Raw genomic sequence first — 26,363 nt, 5'->3', positions numbered from 1 at the left:
TACTGCTTCCCTTTTATTCTAAGAGCTATCTTGGGAGCAGCAAAGGGACAGGAATGTGTAGAAGGGGCAAGAAAGAGGATTTTACTAAGACTTAATGATCTTCTTTAGCTTTGAGGATTATAATGTTACAACTACTGTCACCAAGTTTGAGTTCTTGGTAACAGACAGTAGTTCTAAGAATCTACGACTAGTTTAGCACAAAAAAGGTGAGATGTGCTTACCCTTCTGTTCCACCCTCATGCTGGTGTTTTGACTTTTCCATAATTTTCATGTTTTATTTTAAAGAGCAGCAAACAACATTTTGTGCTGGATAAAAGATGATGTTGGAACATGGTCCTCTGTAGATGTGTTTGTGGCAATGCACCCCACTGCAAGCACTCCTGATGGCAGAGAAGGAGAAACCATCTTTCTCTTTCCAGCAACTTTGCCTTTTCCAGACCTCATACCTTCCATCTCAGATTCTTATTGTGTGCGTGTTCATGTTCTTTCTTGGCTGATAAACATATACAACTCCTCATCCTTTAGCTTGTAGGCCCATTGAATGAAATTCCTGTGAGTCCTGACCTTGTGCCCAATCTGTTAATCTACATTGCTTAGTAATCATTAAACATTACCTACCACCTTTGTCAAAAGGAGATGGATGATTATTTTTCATTTGGATAGGTCTGCATCTATCCAAAGAGCTAAGAGAGGGCACTTGGTCATTTACACACCGCACAAAGAATGAACAGAAAGTCAGTCTTTGTCCTGCTGATCTACCTACATTTTACAGTCCTTGGTTTACACTGAAGCAACAAACATCTTGTGATCTGAATGCACTGACGTGTAGCAATGGAACTCTGACCTCCAGCAGCCCCATCCTATGCGCTGAACAAAGCAGTACTTCTTCTAGCCTGCAAAATGCACAAATCTCAGGCAAGACTGCAGTTCTATTCTTCCATCTTGAATATGTAAAATCAAAAGCTAATGCTATATGAGGATGCATAAACCAGATCAAATATCAGATAAGAAGCAGCTTCAAAGGTCAGAGATGTACTGTCCTGAACTCCACATAATTTTTGGATCAGTATTAGTTAATTAATAATCTTATGCATTATTTAAACTCAAATCCTCAGCAAGTGCTGCATATATATCCAAGTTTTCAGAGGAGTACAAGTGACAACACACTACCAAGCAGGAAGCTTGAGATTCCATAACTACTATTCCTTCCCTTGAGGAATATTTAGCTAATAATTATCCTTTATGCAAACAGAGAAATGCCTGACTGAAGACTTTCATTCATTCCAACATGCGAAAGCAGAGCTGAACACTCCTGTCAAAAAGCTATCCAGGTAAGATATTTGCCTCCCATCCCACACCTCTGAACTCAGGCTTTATTTGTTCTTTGTTTCCAAAGGTGTAAAACTGCCCCTTTTTTGTTACTTTGCTCACTGGTGTTGCTTTTTCAGTTTTGTCATTATTCTGTTCTTCGTAAATGTTGCTTATAAAGTAAAACATGCAGTCAGCTGCAACTGGTATGGAAGCAATCTCTTCTGCAAACTCTGGTCCAAGAGTTCAAGACAATCCATTTGGCTTGTACTTAAGAAAAGTGGTGTATATGAAACTTACCTGGTCCTCAAAGTATTAAATTATTATTAAAATTAAGCATTTTCTTAGTGATTACATATGAAAGAGGGTTTCCAAAATACTGCCCTTATTGTGTATAGTAGATCCAAAATACCAGGGAATAACAGGAAAAAAACACAAGAATGGGACACAAATTAGTTTTTCTCTACAACAACCTAACATGACTAAACAAAGTCCAGCAAAACCACAGGGCAGAAAATGGAGCTGAGTGTTTAGCTTTTTGACTGATGACTAGGGTATTGGAAAGGTGTCTTGAAATATCTTTTGTTTTTTAAAAACAGACTTTTACTTTGTACCAGCTACCTTTGCAAAAGCAAGAAGTCTGATTTTTAGAAATGTTCTTCGACCTCACAGAAACTGTCTTTTTAGTGGTCATGCCTAGGACCCTCCAGAAGAACAACGCTATCTTGGCTTTGAGTGTATGCCAATATTTTGACCAGAATGTTCTGAAACCTCTGAACAAAAGGAGTCCTTGGAGAACTAGTGAAACTACTTGGCCATTTATTTCCAAGGTCTGATCTTTCTCAAGGCTGATCTGATGGGCCAACCTTAACAACAGCTGCTGCCTGACTATGTGAGTTCTGTTGTATTGTACTCATCACCTCTATGATTGTTACGTGTCACTGGCTGTAATCCTACTCACTGGGACACTGGACCAAGAATCCTTGGGAAAATACAAATTGCATCACAGCTTCTGGTGAACGTGGACATTTGAAAGGGAGCCTAACTTGCTTTGGAAATCCTAGATCAATTCATAGTTGGAAACAGAAGTTGTGAACTGGAGGTTTTAATGAGAAATACACAAACCTAAAATATTGTTTGATCTTCAGAACAACTTCTTAGTAGAGCAGTGTTAAATTGTATAGTACTTAGTGTCATTTTCTGGCTTTCCCGACCTGTAGAGACCAATAAACTGTAATATTTTTTTTCTTTCACTTTTAGATTAGCATAAAGTTAAAAATCAAGAGGAAAATGCTTTGAAATGACAACATTTTGCCCAGATAAAGTAAAAAACTGACCCAGCTCATCATCATCAAATTTCACATGATGTTCCTAAAAAGCACTGATGCACTTTGCCTATAGCCTGAAAGTTTGCTAGGGTAGTTTTTAAATAAATCATTTTGTTTGCTGGCACCTTGCTTAAGTCTGCTTCCAAAGACATCTAGGTCCTGGTGCTCTAAAGATGAAAATACAAAAGCTTATGCAAGACAGAAACATCCATTTCACTTGTTCTGATTTGTCACTTGATCCTTTCTAAAACTCCTAGGTTATGTCCACATTTCTAAGTAATTCTGCACAACAAAAGCAGATTAATACATCAAAGCACTAGGTGATGAAGGAAGTATTGTATTACATGCATTTCAGGATATTTTATTTCAGACTAGTCAGGTCCCACAGACCAAACGTCCTCATCCCATCTGTTCAAATCTGTCCAAAGAACCAATTGCCGGCTCGCATTTTTATGCCACCAAAAAGGGTCAGAGTGCACCAAGGCACAGCTTCTGAGTACTTTCCTCTGAAAAAAGTCTGGTTTGCAAGCACAGTACATCTCTGTACATTGGATCTGTGCAATGTAAATAAGGCTAACCAGGGATTTTTTTCAAAACTCTGTTAATGCTCAAAATCAGAGCAGTAATGTAGTCATGTCATGTCATGTAGTCACGCTTTTTGATTTTGCTCATGTAGTCAAGGGCAACTTGAAAAAACTTAACTGTAAAGATTCCAAACAACAAAATACAATCTAAAATAATCAAGACTACTTTTTGTTGCAATGATATGGATGATATGTGAATGCAAGTAACTTCCACTTGTATTAAACAGCTGAGAATGTTCCAATACCAAAGCCAAATGTAATGGACAGACATGCTCTATGCTGCTTCCTCTGTGCAAGAGGAGCTATATGCTCCTTCCCCTGCCAAGAATACATTTCCAGCAAGTGATGGGAAGCCTTCAGCTAGCATGTTCATTTGACATGGGTTCTGAAAACGTATCTAGCAAAATAAATGGTTACTTACAGGAAGGAAACCCTAATTTTCAGGAGAAAAAGGAACTAAAGGAAATGATCTGTCTGCATTTGGCTGTGTTTTAGCTTGAACGAATTTACTGCCCTGGGAAAGGTTTATTAACCTTTGTTTAAAATGCATGAAAACTGCTGATAAAATACATGCTTTATCATGCTAGCTTTTTTTTTTTTGGCTTTTACAAAAAGCTATGATTGCGATTATCCAGTAAGGCAGTACAGAGAAGATCTATTACTAAATTTTCATTTATATACAAGATCTCTTAAGAGATTTCCAGCAAAACTATATTCCAATAATCATATGGATTAAAATCTATTAGCATCCCTTGGGAAGCTGCACAAACAATGCATATGTGTGAACTCTAATGTGTGGTGGTTTCTTTGTGGTTTTTTTTTGTTTGTTTGTTCATTTTTGTTTGGTTTTGGTTTTGGTTTTTTGTGTGTGTTTTCTTTGGTTTTGTTTTTTGTTTGTTTGGGGTTTTTTTTGCAAATACAGATTTACTTGCAAGTAAACTGTGTGAGTTTACAGAGAGGGAGATGGGAGCTGTACAATTAAATACATGAGCCTAGAGTACAGAAGTCAATGCAATCTTTTTTATGTAGCCTATCAAAAGCACTCATTGGATTTTGAGCTGACCACTAGTTTTTTAAGTATGTAGAACAAGGACATTGTATTTAATTCTTGGCTGTCTAAATTTACTTGGCTGTAAGAAGTGGGCAGTATTTGAATAGGACTTGCCATTCTCACACAGAGGCCCCTCATTCTCCAAATTAATTTAGGTAAGACAGAAAGTGCTTGTTTTTTGCTTCTTAAGAATGAGTGTCTTTATTAGAGTTGCTAGCACTCTGTATTGGGGAAACTTTTATCATATGCTCTTAAGTAGTTTTCTTGGTGTCGTAACTTCTTTTATCTTTTGTCTCACCTTTGCATTTTAACAAAGACTAGATTCAACCTATTTCCTGTCCAAGCAGATCTTGCCTAGCGTAATGACGCAGTACATTAGAGTCTAAAGTAAATTTGACATTGCTGTTAGAAAATAGCCACCAATCTTTCTGAACAACTACATTAAACTGTATTTTTTTTCCCCTTATGATGGAAAGAAACCCTATTTACAAAAATAAAGAAGCTTATACAGTGGGAGGTAAAAACTATTTAATGTAATTGGGATGGATAGAAATCTGCTGCCTTTCTATAATAGGCTACTATGCAGGTCATTTTCAACTTGGACAATCAGTCCACACATCTCTAACAAGAATATCTTTTTTGCCTTCTGCCAAATGATGAATTATGTACCTGTGACACTTAAACATCCTGCTGCAAGTTGTGGTTAAACCTTGCATGGCCTTAGAAATCACACTGTGCCATTTAAACTAATACCTGGGAACTTGTTTAAGACTTTTGCACTAGTTACAGATACGTATCTTATTGTTTTCAATTTGGTGGAAAAAGTATTTGTGGGAGATTTGAGGGATTTTCTTGAGGTTGTTGTGTGGATGGGTTTCTATTAGATGGAGATTTATTTCTGAACTAGCCAAAGGAATCTCAAGGCCAGCTTGAAGGCCACCCTGAAAAACAGCAGTGAGACTTGGGCGCGTGGACAGCTCGTGAACATGGACAATATCCAATCTAATGCTAATGCATGCTTGGAGCGTGGACACGTGATCAGGAAAGAACTGCATATATAAGGAGGCTTGTTTCTGTAATAAATGGCTTCGCTTGAATTCATATTGGATTGTGTGGAGTCCATGATTTTCACCCTCGTAAGTATTTGCTACAATCTTGAAAAAAAATTCTAAGCAGGACAGACAGAGGACTTTATAATAAGCCACTCTTTATTCGGAGTGCTACAGATCGAAAGCTTAAAGGCTGCTCTTAATATATTCTTTTGCTTACCAATTATGCTTCCAGTTTGACTCATAAGCCCTTTGTTTTTTCTCAGCTTTTGGAATTCTACACTTTAACTGGTTGTTATCAAACATTCAGAAATCAAAGCACTCTCCTTAGCAATTAAAAAAAAAAAAGACATTTATACAGAGAATGATGACTTCTGTCACTAGAGTCTAAACTTAATGCTGTTAAAATCATTAAAATACACCAGCAGAATACTGTGCCAGTGAGCGCCCTTCAAGTTTTAGGAAACTGATAAGTATGGCTTCCGTCTCTGGACACTGAAAGAAACTTGTAAGTGAAGACAAGCTTTGATATTATGTAGCAATGTCACACCTGGCACCAAAAAGCTTTGTTCCCGAGATTCTGGCTGTTTATGACCCTGGCAGAGGCTGGGCTTGACAAGTTTTTCCTTCCTAGAGATTCTGCGTACTCTTGTACCAGCACATACTCTCTTCTTCTAGATCAATATGAATCATTCCTTATCTCCCAGTACTTATATATGGACATCCACTCTTGGAAGTCCCTTCTTCTTTCCACTGCAAAACAGAAGACAAGATTTGCCATTTGGCAAATGTCTGTTTTGATGTTTGCCACCTTCCTCCTCCTGTTTTCATCTTTTAACTGTTTATGGTAAGGCACTTGCATGTTATACTGTTTTGCCTCTCAGTCATGTCCCCACCTGCCCCCAAATGATTTATGAATGCACTAAGCTACTTTCAACTCAATTTGATAACTGAGGAAAAGTGCAGAAATTGAGTTTGATGAAAACAGTTGCGTTCATAGAGGCAATAGACACCAAAAGCACCTCCATCTGGAGAATAGATATTTTCCCAGTCTTTATATAGAAAACTGACATGCAGGAGAACCATAGGAAACACCATGGTGTTTGTTCTGCTGCCCACAGAAGTATTTGTTATATTTTATTCCCTGGAGAGAAAGCTAAGGGAACTATGGGTTTAAACCTGAAAATACTAATATGTAGCACTCCTCTGAGATGGTAACAGATTCCATTATGGGGCATAGTCCATATGTTGCCAAAGTGGTATTTGTGAGGAAATACTTATTAATTAATAATAAATTATTTAATTATTTGTTTAATTAATTAATTAATTAATGAGGGCAAGTGTAGAGTCTTGCACCTGGGCAGGAACAACCCCAGGTTCCTGTATAAGCTGGGGAATGACCTATTAGAGAGCAGTGTAGGGGAAAGGGACCTGGGGGTCCTGGTGGACAGCAGGATGACCATGAGCCAGCACGGTGCCCTTGTGGCCAGGAAGGCCAATGGCATCCTGGGGTGTATTAGAAGGGGTGTGGTTAGTAGGTCGAGAAAGGTTCTCCTCCCCCTCTACTCTGCTCTGGTGAGACCGCATCTGGAATATTGTGTCCAGTTCTGGACCCCTCAGTTCAAGAAGGACAGGGAACTGCTTGAGATACTCCAGCGCAGGGCAACAAAGATGATTAATGGAGTGGAGCATCTCCCTTATGAGGAAAGGCTGAGGGAGCTGGGTCTCTTTAGCTTGGAGAAGACTGAGGGGTGACCTCATGAATGTTTATAAATATGTAAAGGGTGAGTGTCACGAGGATGAAGCCAGGCTCTTCTCGGTGACAACCAATGATAAGACAAGGGGCAATGGGTACAAACTGGAACACAGGAGGTTCCACTTAAATCTGAGAAGAAACTTCTTCACAGTGAGGGTGACAGAGCACTGGAACTGGCTGCCCAGGGAGCTTGTGGAGTCTCCTCCTCTGGAGACATTCAAAACCCACCTGGACGCCTTCCTGTGCAGCCTGATCTAGGTGTTCCTGCTCCAGCAGGTGGATTGGACTAGATGATCTTTTGAGGTCCCTTCCAATCCGTAACATTCTGTGATTCTTTGATTTTGTAACAGAAGCTGCACATCAAAACAATCTACAATTCAACAGGTTCATGTTACATATCAGATTGTCCATCAATGGTTGTGTAAAATTTTTGTGTAAGACTAAATTGTTGCTCCCTAGAAAACTCTGCTTTACAGGTTCTACTAGCAAAACTTTTCTCCTGTGCACTGAGGACAGCTGCAGTGACAGTCCACTATACTACATGTGAATTCTTCAACCATGACCACAAGATGCAGTATTAGAAAGACCACAGCCTACCTCACTAGTATATGCTTATTTCACACCATCAAGTGCTGTCTCTGATCACAGAGACTTCTATGATGGAGCATTTGGAAGAGCTGATGGAAATATTTGTTGTACAAAGAGATGATTAATTTAACTCATTTTTTTCCCTTAGTAAAATAAACTGGATTCAATCAAATGAACTCTTAAATTTCTGCAAGAAAGGGCTCGATCTGCAGATTTATTTTTTAGTGTAGTCACTGGAGCCCTGTCATGGTGTTTTTGTTGGGATGATGCTTCCTTAAAAGAATAATCAGGTAACAAATGTCTAGTGTTAAGCATCTGTGCTAAAAAAAGCCACTTCATGAACTGCAACCTAACAGTCATTTTCTTCACATTGCAGGAACACCCACATGAAGTAAACACTGGGACAACAGAAAGAGTACTTGAGGCTACCAGGATGGAAAACAGCACCTCTCCCTGTTTTCTCATGGAAAGAAAGACTCATGTCAAGATTAATAGGAAAAAAGTCATACTAGCTAAGCTGCAGAAGAGCTGCTCCTGCACCCCAAAGAAGCTGAAGAATTTTGTCATGGACTTCTTTCCTGTTTTACAATGGCTTCCCAAGTACCAATGCAGAGAGTACATCTGGGGGGACATTATGTCTGGATTAGTGATTGGGATCATTTTGGTGCCCCAAGCAATCGCATACTCACTGCTGGCAGGTCTGAAGCCCATTTATAGCCTTTACACATCATTCTTTGCCAATATAATCTATTTCTTAATGGGCACATCCCGTCATGTCTCAGTTGGCATTTTCAGCTTGATAAGCTTAATGGTAGGACAAGTTGTGGACCGAGAACTTCTCTTGGCTGGGTTTGACTTGAATGATGATGCCCCACCAGCCTTGGGTAATGGTTCTCTGCAGAATGACAGTCAGTCCTACACAACTTCCTTCAACCTTACAATTGCAGGGGTGAATGCTGAGTGTGGAAAAGAATGCTACGCTATTGGCATTGCTACAGCCTTGACATTTGTGGCTGGAGTGTATCAGGTAAGTGTCGACATCCAGACATAAGGTATGAAGTTCCTAAAGCTTCTTTGCATGACCTAAGCTTTGGTTTGACTTTCGATGAGAGATACAGCATCAGTTCACTAAAATGACCTTGGACTGTTTTATCCTGAAAGCCTAACTGTAGACAACTCAGAGAAAGCATGAAGTAGACAGTTTTCTTAGCTACTGGCAAGCACAGGTAAAACAAGTCTTTTGCAAGACCATTAACATCGTTTTGATACTCTACTGCCACTTGGCCTTGCTGCTTTCATGGGACCATGAATAAAATACAGATCTTACTATGAGGGAAATTCCTAGATAGCTGTGTACTTCAACAGTGAAGAAATAATTCTGTTTACCTAGATACTGTAATAAAGGTGCAGAATCACTCACCTTCTTCTACAAAAGTTCAGAAATGTGCTGCTCAGTGTTTTGCCAGTGGCTATTTTGTTGTACCAAACTTCTGTACAAAGATAATTCAGAAGCAGAAAGGACAAAAGAGGCAATACATTGACTAACCTACTTTTCAGGCTGTGCTGGACTCTTTGAGAGTTATCCATGTGCTGCCTGTCACAAGGATACCAAGAGAACAGAGAAGGAAGTATGATGAACATACTTATCTATTATTTGTAAATATATATATATACATAAATTAAGGAAGAGTTAGCTCCCTTTCTTTTTACTAAGAAATTTCAGGTCACATTTATGAACAATAAAAAGCCCATGTGAAACTGTATTTTCCAAAGTCATCAAAGGAAGGAGAAGCAACAAGTTAAGGACAGTATCCTGGGATGTGGGAAAGTTTGTGAGCTCTTCCTTCACTTCAGACCTCAGGCATGCCACAAAGGCTGTCTGCACTCGATTTTGCCTCCTGTTCACAGGGCTAAAATTAAAAGCTGTTTAACTTAACAGTGCCACTAAAGCAGGGATCTCAGCTGTTGTCATTCAAATTCTGTTTACAAAACAATTGCCATAAGTTTTAACTCTATTCACTTTAAAACAGGAAAAAATATATTTAGTTTTGAATCCACTGTTTGTTTGCACAGGAAATAACGTTCAGATGAGCCACTTCAGTGGAGTAACTTCAGACCAATGTTTGACTGACCCTGTCTCAAACTCCTTATTCACCTCTCGGGTTTGTAGTATCCCACAAAAATAAAAGGAATCACATGTTTTAAAAGCAGACTGGAAACATGGAAGGATAATTCCTGTTCTGAGATTTGAACAGCCAAATGCTATCTGCCTCCAGCTAGCTCTCTCCTACCTGTACTTAACTTAAGGCTCATTTTTTTTTTTTTTCTGTGTCTCCTCAGGTTCTAATGGGAATCTTTCGTCTAGGTTTCATATCTATGTACCTATCCGAGTCTGTACTAGATGGCTTTGCAACTGGTGCTTCCTTAACCATTCTAACAGCTCAAGTGAAGTATCTGATTGGAATAAAAATCCCACGTAGCCAAGGGCATGGGATGCTGGTTATTACCTGGATTAACATTTTCCGGAACATTTATCAGGCTAACCTTTGTGATGTCATCACAAGTGCCATTTGTATTGTGGTGTTGGTCACTGCTAAGGAACTGGGAGATCGGTATAAGCATAAGCTGAAATTTCCTCTCCCCACAGAGCTGGTAGTTATTGTTGTGGCAACAGTGGTGTCACACTATGGGAAGTTAAATGAAGTGTATGCATCCAGTGTTTCTGGAGCTATTCCAACAGGATTTATTCCCCCCAAGGTACCAAATTTCAATTTAATGCTCCGAGTTGCTGTAGATGCTTTGCCTCTTGCCATAGTCAGTTTTGTATTCACTGTATCCCTTTCTGAAATGTGTGCAAAGAAATATGCTTACACCATCCGAGCCAATCAGGAAATGTTTGCTGTGGGGTTCTGCAACATCATTCCTTCTTTCTTCCATTCTTTTGCAACCAGTGCAGCTCTGGCAAAAACACTCGTCAAAACATCTACAGGCTGCCAGACTCAAGTCTCTGGAGTAATTAGCGCAATGGTGGTTTTGCTGGTGCTACTCTTCTTGGCACCTCTCTTCTACTCCTTGCAGAAGTGTGTCCTGGCTTGTATTATCATTGTCAGCCTCCGAGGAGCACTCAGGAAGTTCCAAGATGTGCCAGCACGGTTCCATGTGAATAAGGTGGACACATTGGTTTGGGTCGTTACCATGTCTGCTTCTGCCTTGATCAGCACAGAAATAGGGCTGTTGGCTGGCATTGTTTTCTCCATGTTATGCATCATAGTTAGGACACAGCGGCCACGGACAGCCCTGCTTGCTCAGATCCAAGACACTAGCCTTTATGAGGATGACTCAGAATATGAAAACCTCTCTCCTGTTCCAAAGGTCAAAATATTCCGTTTTGAGGCCCCACTCTACTACGCAAATAGAAACTACTTCCTAAAGTCTCTGTATAGATTGACTAATTTAGATCCTAACCTAGAAGCTGCTAGAAGGAAGAAATATGAGAAGAAGGAAAAGCAGCATCTGAAAAAGGGAGATCACACAACTGCTAATGGAGTGGGCACTGTAGAAATGACTCTGCGACTATTTCCTAAGCAAACTGATTTCCAAGCCCTTATTGTTGATTGTTCTTCCATCTCATTTTTGGACACCACTGGAGTTAATACTCTTAAGGAAATCCTGAAAGACTACAAAGACCTAAACATTTCTGTTCTCCTGGCTTGCTGCAATCCCTCAGTGATAGACTCTCTAAAAAAAGGAGGTTACTTTGGGAAAGATTTAGGAAGCATGCAGGAAATGCTGTTCTACAGCATACATAATGCTGTGCAGTTTGCAAAAGACCAAAAGCTTCCAACAGATTGCTCAGTGTAACCCTGTGTCTTGCTCGATGATATACTACAAAAGTGACAGATGGGGAGGGGCAGTTTGCAATAATTAAATTATCAGACTGTGTACAGCGATAGCCCTACAAAGCCATTCTCAAGAGCTCTGCTGCTTGTCCAGCGCCACACAGAACAGCCACTGGGAATGCAGTCCAGGGCCAGGATGGAACAGTTTGGATTATTACCTGCACCTTCACTTTACAATGTGGGTGAAGTGCAATAGGGCTGTTTGAGACTGACTTCTTCCTTGTGCCATGATCATGTGTGACCCAACATCGTAAGACTGTTGTGCTGGAAGGTCTGCCCAGTGTCAGCGGACTCTCCTAGTGGTTTAATGGTTGGTTTGTGTTGAACATCTATGCCACCTCCATTAAAATCTAATGAATCTTGGACCCATAATGGTTTAAATTCTGGCTTGCAAGGCCCTGCTCCTTTCATCATTCTCGCTGTGCTCCCAAACAACTCCCACCATTTGCATACGAATAAAATGTATACAATATTGTGTAATGTAGCATGTCTCTCCAGCTTGATTACATAGGCATAATGACACAATCTGAGAAGAAACCATGATCCATTACAATAATTTCAAAAAATTACTGCTGGAGTCACCTGCATTACTGGCTTCAAGCTGTGGTAGTTACTGAAAGTTGTGATACTCTTAATGATGCTGAAATATGACTCTGATACACAATTTTGTAACTAGTAAGAGGATAAACATGAAGAAACACAAACAGCTTTAACGGGCAGTCACAGAGTTACCCAGGCAGTTGTACCATCCAATAAAAATAAGTTCCCTCTGGTGGGCAGATGCAATTTCAATTCAGGGACACATAAGGACAATCGAACATACATTTCAGAACTGTGATGCACCACAGCTTGTTCTTCCTACAACTGCCTGCCCGGGTGCAAAGAGTAACAGGAGAAGAGGGTATGGTGAGAAGGTAAATCTGTAATCTGCCTAGAAGGGGAATGATGCGTTAGTCAGTACTTCTGGCTGGTCTTCTCTGATGCAATGCTAATGAAGCTTTACAGTAGCATACTTGGGCCAAGTAAAGGTAGCAGCACTTTGTAAGTTGTGTATCCCCGTATGCTGGACGAATACCCACCATTGTTTGCACATACTACAGATGTTTCAAGGGTTTTTTTTCCTCCTATCTTATTAGTCTTTGCTTTGAGATCCACTCAACCATGTTTTCCAGGGCTGGGTTACTTTCTATGATAATTTGCACTAACTGCTGTTCATTCTGCTTTGAGTCAAATGACACCCCCATAGTCAGTTGTGTTGCTATATATATGTTCTCTCTTCACAAATAAGCATAAGTTTAGATTTTGATTGTAACACAGTTAGTATGCAGTGTTCTGGCCCATGGCATTGGCAGAATATCACCTCTAATACTCAAGCTTATAATTACCTGTATGAAAGGTAGGAGAGTTGTCCTATCTTTCTCTCCTTATTCATGGTTGGCTCACACACAGCACCAAGCATGGAAGGAAATTCCATCACAGCTGTGTGTCTTACAATCAGCAGACTCCAGAAATAGGTTCTACACATGCAGAAGCCATTTCTCTGCTGTGCCATTTCAAAAAATAAAAAGGTAAAAAATAAAAAAGTCAGGTCAACACATCATGGGACTTGCTTGTTTAAACTTTTCAGGTCACTGAACAAAAGAACACTCAAACTGAGGTTCTCCAAATGTCCCAGAGCCTTTTTGGCTCTCAAGAACAAATATTTTATTAAAGGAAAAGCACTGCATTCCAAAAAGACAAAATAAAACATGTCTTCACAGGGACTGAAAATAGCATAATAGTAGGTAAGTGATTCAATGCTGACATTTTCATGCACTGGTTATAAAAAATGTATCAGCTGCACACTGTTAATACTGCCAGAGCAGTAAAACCTGACAGAAATGTCTGTCAAAAGATTAAAGGATTGACCATTGGCAGCATTTTCCTGCCACAACACAATTTAATTACTCACTTAGTATGACTAGCTCCTTTCTGTCATAAAACCAAAATGGGCAGAGCCCAAGGATAAAGTATTTCTTTGTGTCTGCTTTTGTTTGGAACCATTCTTTGACCAGGGAATATTTCTTCTAAGGTTCTGCCAGGGCCTAGCATAAGGAAGTAGATTTATAGGAATTACTGCCAGACAATATCAGCCCAGACACTCTTAGGCTGTTGTGCCAAAGCAAGCTGTCATTGGAAGTCAAATAAAATTGTTTCAGTATAAAAAGAGCACAAATCCTAGCAATCTAAACTTCTTTTATCTTTATGGGTCAAGCTACCAGCCTAGAACAGAAAAAATGCAAAAATAACCTTAACTCTAGATGAATCTCACTTTAAAAGAGAAAAAAATAATGAAAAAAAGAAAAAATATATTCCAACAGAATGTGTATCCCTGCAACAGCCTCTGGAGAAAAATGAAGAGAGGTTGCCCTTCTCTTATCAAGCAGGCTGAGAAAATAAGAATCAGAGTCTCTTTTTCATCATATTTATTTTAAGAATGGCACCAAAGGATACCCAAGCAACGAGACTTGGCTATACAATAAGAGGAAGGGTAATCTTTAAGACTTTTACTAGGAAGAAACTTATTGACCAGAAGAAATCATAAGAACAATTTTCTGTTTCATTTTCAGTGGCAGAGCTGGCTCAAAAACCAAGTTGTTCTGCTGCACAATGTCAAACGCAGCAGGGAAACAGCTTTCAGTGCTATGCTGAAGGGATGCTGGGAGACTGTAACTAAAAAAGCAAGTCTTTTTCTGACAGGTTTATGTTTGCTATACTGTGTTATACCAAGATTAAGGGTATGAAGATTGAAAATGTTAAAAGCTGCTGATTTTTTCCTGTTCTACCAGGAATTAGGTACTGTGACTTGGAGAGGAGCTGGGGATGGACTTGTAATTCCAACTAGGTTAATACTAATGTTGAAATAAAATCATTATATGCATTTTAGGAAATATTATAACCATCATGTAGATTGACCATATTTTTGTTCACTGTGGTGCCTTGTATAAATCATGTACCTAACAAAATTTAGCACTGCTACATAAGAACAGGAAAGGGTTCCTAGCTTGTGGACTGTGCAGGTCCCATGGACCGGAGCAAAGATTTGGGAATCTTCACCTCGAACTCTCCTGCTGACTAGTGCAGCATGGCCAGAATGTGTGGCAGAGGTGTCAAAATGGTTGTATTAACTGGCACTGGTAACTAACAACTGGGGAACTGTCCAGTCCATGATAGACACCTTGGGTTCCCTTGTAACCATAATATTCCTGTGTCACATGACCTAGAGACAAATGTGTGCTTTTGCTTGGAAAATAAAACTAGCAGTTATGTGAAAACAGCTTACCTTGTGGTATCCTTTCATGGCTGGTGAAATAACAGGATAACTTAGAATAAAGAAAAATGTAACAGTGAGTTTGCTGTTCTAGCAAAGGGTTAAAATTCAGGGATGCATTCAGCATTGGGAGGTTAGAAGCCATGATGAGAAAGACCATTATAGAAATGAGAAAGTGAAGGTGGCACTCTTTCATTTGACCGCATCTGCCTTTTGGAAGGAATTATGGCACCTTTTTACAGACAGCACAACTGTGAGGAAAAGCAATGCCTATACCTGTTACCTATACCACAGTGGTGGTATCTCCTAGTCCTCTATTTTCCATAAGTGCTCTTGTTTTGTCAAGTACCTACCATCACTTTCCAAGAAGTCTCCTCTACTCACCAGCCCCATGACATGATACAGTTTTTCTGTTACAGGGTTCTCACTCAAAACCTCTTCACATCCTTCTGGATATCACTGATTCAGGAAGAGAATTGCACATGCACAGAATTCAGCATCAACACTGAACTCCTCCTGTTTGGACTTGCATTCTTGCTGCTGTTGCTTCTTTCAATCCCAGTGTTTGTCAACAGGCTCTATGCTATCTCCCTTTGCAAACCATTGCTGTCACTCAGTCCACTGGTTGTCCTTCCACAACTTAAATGTCTTACTGTATTTGACAAATGCACATTTTTGCAAAATGAGCAGTTTTAGCTTGGTTCTAAACAGTAGCAAAGTTTCTAATTTCTACATGCCAAAGCTGGGCTAAATATTGAGGCTGTGGATTAGAAACCAACCCTTGAGGCACTACAGCTTTTCTGGGGCTTCTTGCTTGGCTGCTAAGTTTCCATGCTCCTAGAATTTTCATTGTGTCAAGGATTCTGTCGCACTTTGAAGGACTCTGCCTCACTCACTACAAAGGCTGAGCAGAATCCATGACAGATACATTCCTGTCCTTCAGCCACTTGGAAAATTCAATGCGAAAAGTGGCACAGCTGAGACAGGCAGTCAGGAGGGATTCTGGCCTCTGAGTTTAGATGTGACTATGCCCTTTTCAAAGGGACTCACTGATTTTTCCGTAAGTCAGTTGGTTACAGAAACGTAAAAGACCCAAGTCATCTCTCAGGGGAAACCATGGAAATCTAAGACAAGGACTCCAGCAGTAGTGAGCAGTCACAGTTGTCCTTGCCTCTGCCAAAGCTGGTTTACTGCAAGAGTGAGTACAAAACATGTAACCCAGTAAGAAAGGGAGACACAGCACAGAAACTTGTGTTTACTGGGAAGCTTCCACAGGTGAAGATAGGAGGGAGAAGCTGTGTTACATGCTATATTCACAGACAGACCAACATACAGAGGCAGCTTATCTGTGTGCAGAACCTCCAAACACCCTCTCAAACAAACCTACATACAGAAGCACACTCTAATACCTAGGAAGAAAACTCCTCCTGTTCCTAATGTACACTTCGAAACTCACTACTCCTCTGCTCACATCCCATTTCCAGAGTCTGAGCCCTCCTTCCTGTTGTTCCTTCCCCAAACTTAAAACCGGTAAATTCCCATCCTCCTGTGTCTGGAATAGCAGATGCAATAATGATGTGGATTGTAAATATGCTCAGCTCAGCAACAGCTTGAGCCAGGCAGAACTCTAAGTGCTATAAGAACTTTTGATGGAGCTTTTAGGGTTTGTTGTTCCTTACAGACCCATCACTCCTGTTCTAGGCATTTGTAGTTGGTTCTTTCCACTGGGCATGTTGGTATGAGTGTGTTTCAGCTGAGCTAAATGGGACTTGAAAGGCAAGGAATTCCACTGTTATCCTCCTAAAGTCTGACATATTTCTATAGAACCAGAAGTGCTATTACGTGTATGAATCCTTTTGGAAGGGGGTACTAACTGTTATTAACTAAAGTTTTAGTTGTTACTACCAGTCACTTGATGCAGTACACAGGTGGGCTCAGGAGACAAAAAGAAACTCCCAAGTTAAGTGGAAGATAGAAGCAGACATAAAATAGTGGCAGCCTTCATTTGGACCTCTCAATAAGTCAGGCTTGTTTTGATCTTCATGGGATTTTTTTTTTCTGTATCATGTCTCCTAAATTAAAGGACAGAAAAGCAAGCCATCTTTCTAGTCTGTCAGCACTGTTCCTAGAACGGCTAATGGTTAGCAAAACACAAAACAGAATGGGTGAGAAGTCTTATTTGGGACAGTATTGCCACCTGTAATGCTTTGGTAAGGAACAGACTTAGTCCATGTCTATCACCCTATTCCATCCTATTCCTAGCTTTTGTGAAAGACTCATCTAACCTGGAAGGGGAGCGCAACACTGTGACCTGAATATTAAAAGCAGACCTATAGCCGGGGGAGCTTTAGGTATACATGAGGCCAGCCAGAATGTGGACAGGACTGAATTCTCCAAGTCTGGCTTCTTCCAGCAGTTCTTCTCAGTACAGAGTAGTTGCTGGTGTTATTGCACTAAGACCAAATTCTGCTGGACTTGAAGGAATGGTAGTGACAACACCCAGTATGAATCTTGAAAATAGTCCAAATGACTGTTGCCTGGAATCCAGCTGAGCGCTCTCTCTGTAACACTGGGCGTAGATGTCTCGACTGCAAATCAGAACACTTCCTCGCTTAAGGAACCACTGGAAACTCCTCTAGGGTTCTCTTTTCAAGGTTGTTCCAAGCAGTACTTTAGAAAGGATGCACCCAGGATAAAAAAAGCTGCACTAGAACCTTGTACATGCAATGGTCCATGAAACCCCTTTCTCCTAGGCTGAGTGGTCTCCGGAGGCCATGGTACAACTGATAATCAAGAGGCTGAGGCCTGGACATGACAGCAGTGGATATGTGGTATTTCTGTAGCATATGACCTGAGATGTTCTTGGTAAAACTTGACAAACAACACCCACAAGACTCTTTAGATTACAATAAACTGTTCCTTAATCTGTTTTGAGGACATAATGCATGAAGGTTACCCCCATCGTTCTCAATACAAGCTCGCTCTCAATCTCATACACCCATAAATTGATTCCCTTTCACTGGCACTTACCTGACTTTCAAGAAGAAAAGATAAGCCTTGCTTGCAATTATACTAGGACAAATATCAAATGAGCATAAGTTGGATGCTTCACCATGTCACATTTTTCTGGATTTTGACTTCAGGTGTTGCTTACCTGAAAGCAACTAGTTCCAGTAACCAGTGAATTCTGACTTGTTCAATGCCGCCATGCGGAACAGAAGAAATGTAGGCAAGGTTCATCTCTTGGTCTTTGCTCAGGTCAAATAGGTCAGCACGACTGTGAGGTAAAGGAGGGCTTCAGGAAAGGAGGGACGGAAAAGAAACAACACATTGCAATATTAACTAGCAGCTCCACTGGGTATCCAAAGATACCTATGCTAAGAACTATAACACCTGCGAGATCCTCCCTAGTATGAGAGGCACGGTCTAACATGAGATGAAAGCAAAATGGAGTTGCAGGTTTTTTGGGACTAACTGGCTACACATGCAGCTTGGCAAAGTAGAACACAGCTCAGGTGCCATCTCATTGCCAAGCTCAAAGTAAAGTATTACAAGCAGTCATTGCACAAATAGCAAACTCAGGCAACAGTGCCCAGAAGCAGCCATATGACAGTCATCTTATCTCTGAGTATCTAATGATAAGGAAGCTGTGCCTTTTAGGCTTTGGAGTGGATGTCAGCCTTGCAGAGGAGTTGCTTGTCTTTTGTAAGACAAATATGGGCTTGATCTTCCTGCTGAAGTCCATGCAACAACACCAACTCCTGCTCTACTGTGGAAGCTATACTTATTAGAAGCAGAATCAGACCCTCAGAGACTCGCCATTCTTCAACTATGTTCAACTCAACCCTAAGAACAAGGAAGCACAGGAGTATGTGGTCTGAGGTTTTGATGATTGATACTACTGCTATACAGTAATGATCATGTTAACATGACTTTGTTGTCTACCTATTCCACAAAAATTAACAGTGGGGCAAATTTCTGCTGCCTCTATCTCCACAGATAAACAGCTGCAAGATGGAGGGAGACCTCACTCCCATCCTCCACAAGTCAGAAATTCAGAACGCTGCCCAGTTCACTGGGTTTGGGCATCCTTAGAGATTCTCATTAAAGCCTGTTGGTAACCTGAAAATTCTGGATGTTAAAGTATTTGTATTACAAGAAAGATAAAACAATATTGTCCTCAAGGTCTAGTAAAACACTTCCATGCATCTGCACATTGCAAAGACAGGTGACTTGTACTCAAACTACAGACAGTATATTAACAGCATAAGTGAAAAACTAATATGGATTATGCTTTGCCTATTGTAATCTGTCTCCTCTAATGCCTGGATCAGCTCTCTGATGACTGTAACTATGCTGGAAAGGGTCATACGGTCATCCTCCCCTCCTGCTGTCCCGCTCCACATGTTCAAACTACCTCCAAGGACACCACTGTATGAACTTGCTACCACATAACCATCTGTGGACAAAGGAGGAAAATGCTGACCCCACCTAGACAAGAACTTGATGCAAATTTTGTCCCAGCTAAAACACTACCTATTACCTCATTTCCTGCCTACTTATCTGAAAGTGCAAGTCTTGACACAGGTAACATCGTTGTAGGGTTTCATATAAATCAGCCAGCACATGTAAGCCCCTCTGTGCAACTTCACCAGCATACAAGGCACTTAAAAATCATCTCCCTAAGACTGATTCAAGTCACATAAGCGAGACTGAGAAGTTACAAAATCCAGTCTTACTAAAAATGTATCAGCCATTTGGGTCTTTTTAATTGTTGCAGTGGATAGGGACAATGTTAACTATTGTTATTTTAAGCAGTGCTTTACTACTCTGAGATTCAAACCTGCTTCAATTCAAGCAGTGTCAAAGATGGAAGTAAAGGCATAAAGCAGTCACATATTTTTGCCTAGTCCACACTGAATAAACTCTCTGAAATTCACACACTGTTAGAGAGAAATTTAGCAGAATCCATGATGAGACACAAAAGGAAGCTGGCAGAACAGTGGGTTTTGTTAGTGGTAGTATCAGTATCTGTCCTTTCCTGTTCTGCGTGGAAAGTGACCATCCAAGAGAACACTGAGCCTTGCAGTCTCGCAGGCTTTATCAACTGCTGATCCCAGCTGTCAAACTGCATTTGTCCAACTGTCTGAAACTGTGATGTAGAAAAGCAGCTGTTCCAACTGGAACCCAGTCCTGTCAGTGTGAGCTTTCAAGTGAGCTGGGATCATACAATTTGAGAAACACCAGTGTCGGTCAGGTCTTACAAGTGAATAGCTGCTGACCTATGGGAGTCTCTGCCTCTGCTGCTGCTCCTCTGCTTTTCCCTCACATGCTTTTTATGGTTGCACCTTTCTGAAGTTTCTTTCAAGGGTGTTTCTTGGGCTGTAAGTTAAATGGGCAAAACATATCATTTTTAAGCAAGTTTACCATTAATGTTTCCTAACATTGCAAGCAAAGAATAAAAAAGAGCAAAAGAAAACAAAAAATCAGAAAGCTCAAACTTTTTTCTTAATCAAAATGGATTTTAGATCCTCTTTTGTTTCCCCACCAATAGAGAAAACTAATGGAAAAACATGCAAGCTTTGTCTTAGACAACCTTTATGCATTACACAAAATTACACAAATTCCTTTTCGTCCAAAGCACACACTGCTGATTCCATCCCTGTTGTAGTTTCCTACAACTGTTATTTAATCTACTGTATGCCTAAACGAAGGTCATAATCAGTTTAGAGTAAGATACAAACACAGCTAAGGAATATACCATCTTCTGCTTTTGAGCCTGCTAGAAGCCTTCATGTATCTTACAAAACTTGAAGGCTGTTCAACTCCAGTTAGCTCAGCAAGACTGGGCTTTCTCAGAGAGGCAAAACTCTACCTGGATATGAGTCAGTGGAGCATTATTATTTATGGTGGAGCATTATTTATGCATGCTCCCACCCATCCTCCTGACTCAGATCAACAGACTAACTGACCACATCATGAAGATGGTGCCATGTTGGAAGTGCTGTGCAAGAAGGACAAACTCCCAGAATTAACAGCAAGGAAGCTTTGCTTGGGCTTATTTAGGGACAGTGACAATGGCAACACTCAGAAGGAAAAGGCAATGAGTTCCAAGAATCAACATATGTGCTGTGCTGCTGAAGAGGAAGAACTTCACGTGTTCAAGGGCTCTGGAGGCAAGGGAGCAACTCAGAGAGCAGATGTCAGTGGGCCCTGACTTGTGATCCACTTTGTTTACACCAACTGGCCACGTCCCAGGACCAGCTCCACGCAGCAGCACACAGCAGGCTGAGCAGCAGGCAGGCAGCGAGGTGCCGGGCTCCCTGATCCCAAAGCAGCAGGCTCGGAAAAGCCTACGTTCCTCCAGAGAGGCCGCGTTCTCACACTCCGGGGAACCTTCGCCTGAGGGAGGATGAGGGCAGTCGGCTCTGTCTCACCCAGCTGCTTCCCGCCAGCACAGCGCGGCGCGGCCTACTGCCGGGCGGGGCCGCGGGGCCGAGCGCGCTTACCAGAAGCCAGTGCTCCTCCAGAAGTGCTGCAGGGGCCGCTCGACCCGCCGGACATCCACGGACACCACGTACGCCGCGGAGCCGGCGCCCGCCTGCAGGAGCAGCCAAAGAAGCAGCCCCATGGCACGGCGACGAGCGGGGGACAGCCCAGCGTCACTGGCGCCCGCAATCGACGCACGGCGAACGCGACGCAGGGAGCCCGCCCACGGGGCAAAGGGGTGGGCGGCTCCCGCCTCCCGGGGCTCCCGCCGGGCCTGGGGTGGGCGTGGTGAGCTCTCTTCGGGAAGCGCAGCTCAGGTAACTGGGGTAGCAATGCTTCCGTCTGAAAACAGGGCGTGTCGTATTCGTGTGTTGTTCTGGCGTAGGCAGTGACAGGGAGTTCTTGCCCTAGAGTCGCAACACGGCGTGCAGATGGAGCTGTTGCATTTCTGCTGGGTACCGCATGAGGGAAGTATATCCTCATGCTGTTGTTATGTCCCCGTGCTCTGTGTTGACAAATCTGTAGAAACAGGAGTATTATGTAGTAGTGCAGTAGTGTAGTAGTAGTAGTTCCCCGAAATAACGTAATTGGCAGAACTGAAACTATGTCCGTTTTTCCAGTCTAAACATATTTATTTATTTCAGGATGGCAAAGAGCTTTAAATGCACTTTATAACAGAAAGGTTGTAAATTGATTTCCTAACTACTGATTTCTTATGATGCGTATCTGAGGACTGGATTTTCCATGGGAGTGGACTCTCTTCCTTAGGATCTCTCTCTTTTGTGTATTGTACTGCCTTCAGGAATCTTGTTAAGCCTTGCCAACTAGAAGAAGAATGTGGGGAATTGTGCCTTCCTTCCACATCTGCAAATACTATGGTAGCGTCTCATTTTGTGTTCATTAGTTCTGATTGAGTTGATGGGGTACTCCAGTCTCATTTCCAATACAGGAGTTAGCAGTGGAAATTGTGGGCCGCTACAACAGTGCCCACACCAGGGAGACTGCTGGGAGGTTCTAGGCAAAGAGCTGGCTGCAGATATCAACAAGAGAACAAAGGGACAAGTGTATTCATGGAAATCAAGGCTAACTGAAATTTGCCAACCCAAAAGCTCTGGTATTTCAGCCCCTTCCACCAAAGCTCTCCCTGAAGCAATTGTGCCAGAGCTAGCAGGGGGGGAAGTCAGACATTTACTCCTCAGATCAGGAACACTGCAACTAGGAAAAGACTCTGCACAAGTTTATGCCATGTGTAATCCTGCTTGAGCCAAGAGGTTCCCTGGCAAAGGAATGGCAAACTGGGACTCATCTCTAAGAAACTGCAAAGTGGCTCAGTTCTGATTGCTGATATGTTATTTCTCTGTTTGTAGCTTCATCTGCCTCTTGAGGTCTTCAGTTCCCACAGGACTTCTTGTGAGTTTACAAGGCTCACAGCCAAAATTTAGGCAAGAACATTACATCCCAGAGGCTCAAATAGGAATGGCAATCTGGCATTGTGACTTGACACTGGCAAGGGGACTTACCATAAATTTCCCAGGGCTGCTCATGCTGTGGCTCAGCTCTCAGGCACTTAAAAGCTTGAAGGTGCATGGGACATATCACCATAGAGTTGCATGGTCACCGCTTTGGGATTAGAAGCAGTTGATCAGTCGGGTAGGAGACAACAGGGTGCTTTATGCCCGTGTGTAGGGTGGGTTGTGCCATTTCCTCCCAAGGGATTCAGATTTTTCAGTCTTTGCTTATTTCCTGATTGCACACCACCATTTTTCCAACTCTCACTTTTTGCCTAGAGATATAATTCTGCAACAGACTTTCTGGACTTCATAGTTAAGGTGCAGGTCCTATGCACTCTGAGGAAATGAGCTACTGGTATACAACATAGTCTGGTTAGATGCAAACAGCCAGACTCAGAGCGATGTAACTACTTCTCAGCCCTTCACAAGTGCTTTCCTTCTCATTACTTAGTTTACCTTATATGTGATTAGGAAGTCTTTTTATCCTCTCTGCAGAATACAACAAATGTAACAAGTATTATGGGATTATTGGCAATTTTAGACACCATCCATGTGCATACATCCAGTATTCCAAAGCTATATACATTCAAGAGCAGGATTTGACATCTCACTGTATTGGTCATACCTGTAATTCTACCCTGGCTTTCACCCAAGTGTATGTAGCGTAGGGTTGCTCAATAAATGCTTTCTCATTTTGCCAGGGACATGGACCTTGTCACCCAGATGTCACCTCCTAAGCCATCTTGATTCAGCATGACTCAAGGATGTTGCTTTGCTGCAATTCAGCACTGTACTTCTATTTTGTCTTCAGATGTAACCTGGTTCATATAGTTCTATCATTACAAGTATTAGGCCAAGAGCTTTACATTAACCCAATAGTGTGTTGTCTCAGGGTTTGTCTTGACCAGAGCTTGTTAAAGCTGTGGTAATGATTGTTTGGTTGCCAAGTGACTGTTGCCTAAATTTTTTCAGCTTACCTCAGTGAATACCACTGAGCATAAAATGTGTCAGGGGACAGCATGGGCCAGCTCCCTTCTGAGACAAAGGGAGCTAAGGGGGCTAACAAGGCTGGCAGGGGCCGCCGCAGGCCCATCCACTGCCTCTGAACTGAGGAGCAGGGCAGGCACTCAAGCTGCAGATGTGGTCAGCCCAGAGTCCAAATTATCAAATCTGGACCAGGCAAATGCATGGTGATGGGACAGCTCTGAGGTCAAGCTGGGAAGTAAGTCTACAGGTCAACATCCAGATCAACAAGGTCCATGGCCAGATGTAGGCAGTGCTGAGACCAGCAATTCTACAAGATAGCTGGTGTAGGGGTTGAAGGCCTCAGGCTGAGCTGAAATGGGGCTCCTGGCCCATGGGCAGAGGCTGTAGGTGGGGGCCTCAGGGAAGGCTGGTCAAGGTGATTGAGGCCTTTTAGTGCACTCAGACCCTGAATAAATGGCTGTCAATAGAGATAGTCATCGCATAATTCCTTATGTTAACTGATGCTGGGGGAGTTTGTGTTGCAAACAGTGGCAACACTTATGTTTTGTTGATGGACAGGACTACTGTGAAGGTGCAATGTTCTTCCTATGCTGGGTTATGTATTTCTTCCTCAGGACTATTGTGGTGCTGGGCTTGATGTCTGCTCCCTCTGCACTTAATTTGGGATGGAAATAAACCCAAAACTCCACAACTCCCAGTTGTAAACTTCTGGGTTTACTCCACTGTCCATGGGTGAAGAGTTACCATGTCTCAGTGTCAAAGTTTAGCTGGGAACTAAAGCAAAGAAGGACTTCTTAAGAAAAAATACAAAAATAGCCCCAAGCAGAGCCCAAGCAACTGCCCCACAACCACCACTACCCTAATTTTTGTGAAGAAATAGGCATGCCAAGGACTCAGTGTGATATCCACTTTCTGCTTAGGGAGAGCTTATGTCTTCTGTGATTCTTAGGACAATGGGGGGCTAACCATAAGGCAAAGAAAAGGGATAGATACTCGGAATTTAGTGTATATCAGTCTTAATATTAAAATCCTGAAAATCAGATTACTGTAACAGGACTAACGATAGCAATCTCCTGTATTTAGTTAGGCTGTGAAAAGCTTCATTAGATTAACAATAAATTCTGAGCTCTGTAAATAATCTGTGTTCCCTTTTGTCCATAGCAAAATTTGGTTTATAATTTAGGGGTAGTGTTGCATTGTTATCAGGAAGAATGACATTGATGCTACATAGCAGTCACCTTCCATGTATCTATGACTGTGGTCATATATAAGAGAAACAGCACTGTGTTGACTAGCTGAGGATGATATGCTGCCTTGCATCCTTCTGACAAGCACCCTAATCTCTTCAGTTTCCTCTTTGGCTGCATCAGCTCCTCAGGACAAAAATTGCCATTTGTTTGTGTGGCACCCAACATCAGGCATTTCTCTTTCAACTATTTTAGGTCCTCTGGTGGAATGAGGGTTTGCATGTATTTGCCTAAGGTCAGAGCATGCTCCACATCTTGCTTTGAGGAAGGGATGCTGAGTGTGAAGGAAATAACAGATTTAGCCCTCAAACCTCAGATAATCTTTGGTTCTCCCAGCATCAGCACACATGGTGGACAGGGGGTGTTGAGTTGATTTCCACAGTAGTCTCTCCCAAGAGCATACAAAAAGAGCTAAAACACTGGAAGAGTGTTTAGTGAACTACTCCAAGTCTCATGCAGAGGTAAAATATTTACCTTTTGTTGCAATCTCTATTTGCAGGATTCCTTAGAAGGTCACACTAAATGTCTGGTCCTGTTTCTTAATCATGTTCTCCTTGACTGGGAGCAGCTGCAAGGCTTTTCCTCAAATTTGTGATGGTCTAGCACATCTCAGGCAGCTTGTGAACATGAGTAGGTGGCTCCCTTGTATGTCAGACATGACAGCTTCCTGGGAAGCCTTCTGGGTAACATGGTGTTTTTCCAAACTGTCACTCCTGGGTGTCACAAAGATGCAGCTGAAAACAGGGCTCTGATCTCTTCTTTCTACTTGTCTGCTCTGTTCAGCAAAGCTTACTCTGCACTTATGAGCAAAGCCTTTGCAGGGTTCATGCAGGGTAACTTTAAAATTAGAAGAGGAAAACCACAACTCTTTCTTGCCATCGCCCATGCATTTTGATGGGCAAAAATTGAAATGTCCAAAAGCAGACAGAGGGCCCTGTGGCTTCAGAAGAGCACAACTATCAGGAACTCAGCTCTGAATATAGGGAGGAAATATGCCTACCAGATGGAAGGGAAAGAATTCATGCCTGTGTAAGGACCAGGCAGAACCCTGTTGAGTTAGTTTTCAGTGGAGACCTTATGCTAGGAAACAGGGTAATTTTTGTTGCAGTGCAGCAGTGGAAGAAGCTGCATGGCCTCAGAATTACCATGCAATAGTGCCCATCAGAAGTTTTGGGTCTAATTGCAGGCAGAAACCACACTGTCTGCAACTCTCTCATTTCTTATATGCACTGGGTCTGAACAGGAAGGGGTGGTGA

The 26,363-nt window shown here is 41.8% G+C and overlaps 2 protein-coding genes across 11 annotated transcripts in view; one reads left to right on the top strand and one right to left on the bottom strand.

Moving 5' to 3' along the window:
* Positions 1-21,553, bottom strand: part of IDUA (alpha-L-iduronidase) — a 52,384-nt gene extending 30,831 nt beyond the window's left edge. For 7 of the 10 annotated variants that reach the window (XR_014186261.1, XR_014186262.1, XR_014186263.1 and 4 more), the window contains exons 1-2: positions 21,383-21,553; positions 18,028-18,168 (exon numbers count right to left, since the gene is read on the bottom strand). Coding sequence is in view for 2 of the 10 variants with exons in the window: in XM_082075241.1 (XP_081931367.1) it covers positions 18,028-18,168; positions 21,383-21,504 (263 nt within the window). In the remaining 8 variants the exon portion in view is untranslated. Of the gene's footprint in view, positions 1-18,027; positions 18,169-21,382 lie in introns of those variants that run through there. The other 3 variants (XM_082075243.1, XM_082075245.1, XM_082075242.1) reach the window with 3 other exon arrangements.
* SLC26A1 (solute carrier family 26 member 1) lies at positions 1,243-11,525 on the top strand (the record flags this gene model as incomplete). Its single annotated transcript, XM_082075240.1, is given in 4 exon segments — positions 1,243-1,303; positions 1,306-1,331; positions 8,041-8,691; positions 10,005-11,525. Coding segments are annotated over 4 exon segments (2,259 nt in total).
* Positions 21,554-26,363: the final 4,810 nt, after the last annotated feature.

The sequence above is a fragment of the Streptopelia decaocto genome (genome assembly GCF_964273445.1).
Source record: "Streptopelia decaocto genome assembly, chromosome: Z".
NCBI lineage: Eukaryota > Metazoa > Chordata > Aves > Columbiformes > Columbidae > Streptopelia > Streptopelia decaocto.
The sequence above is the reverse complement of the archived record's forward strand: the minus strand, read 5'-3'. Positions and strand labels throughout refer to the sequence as shown.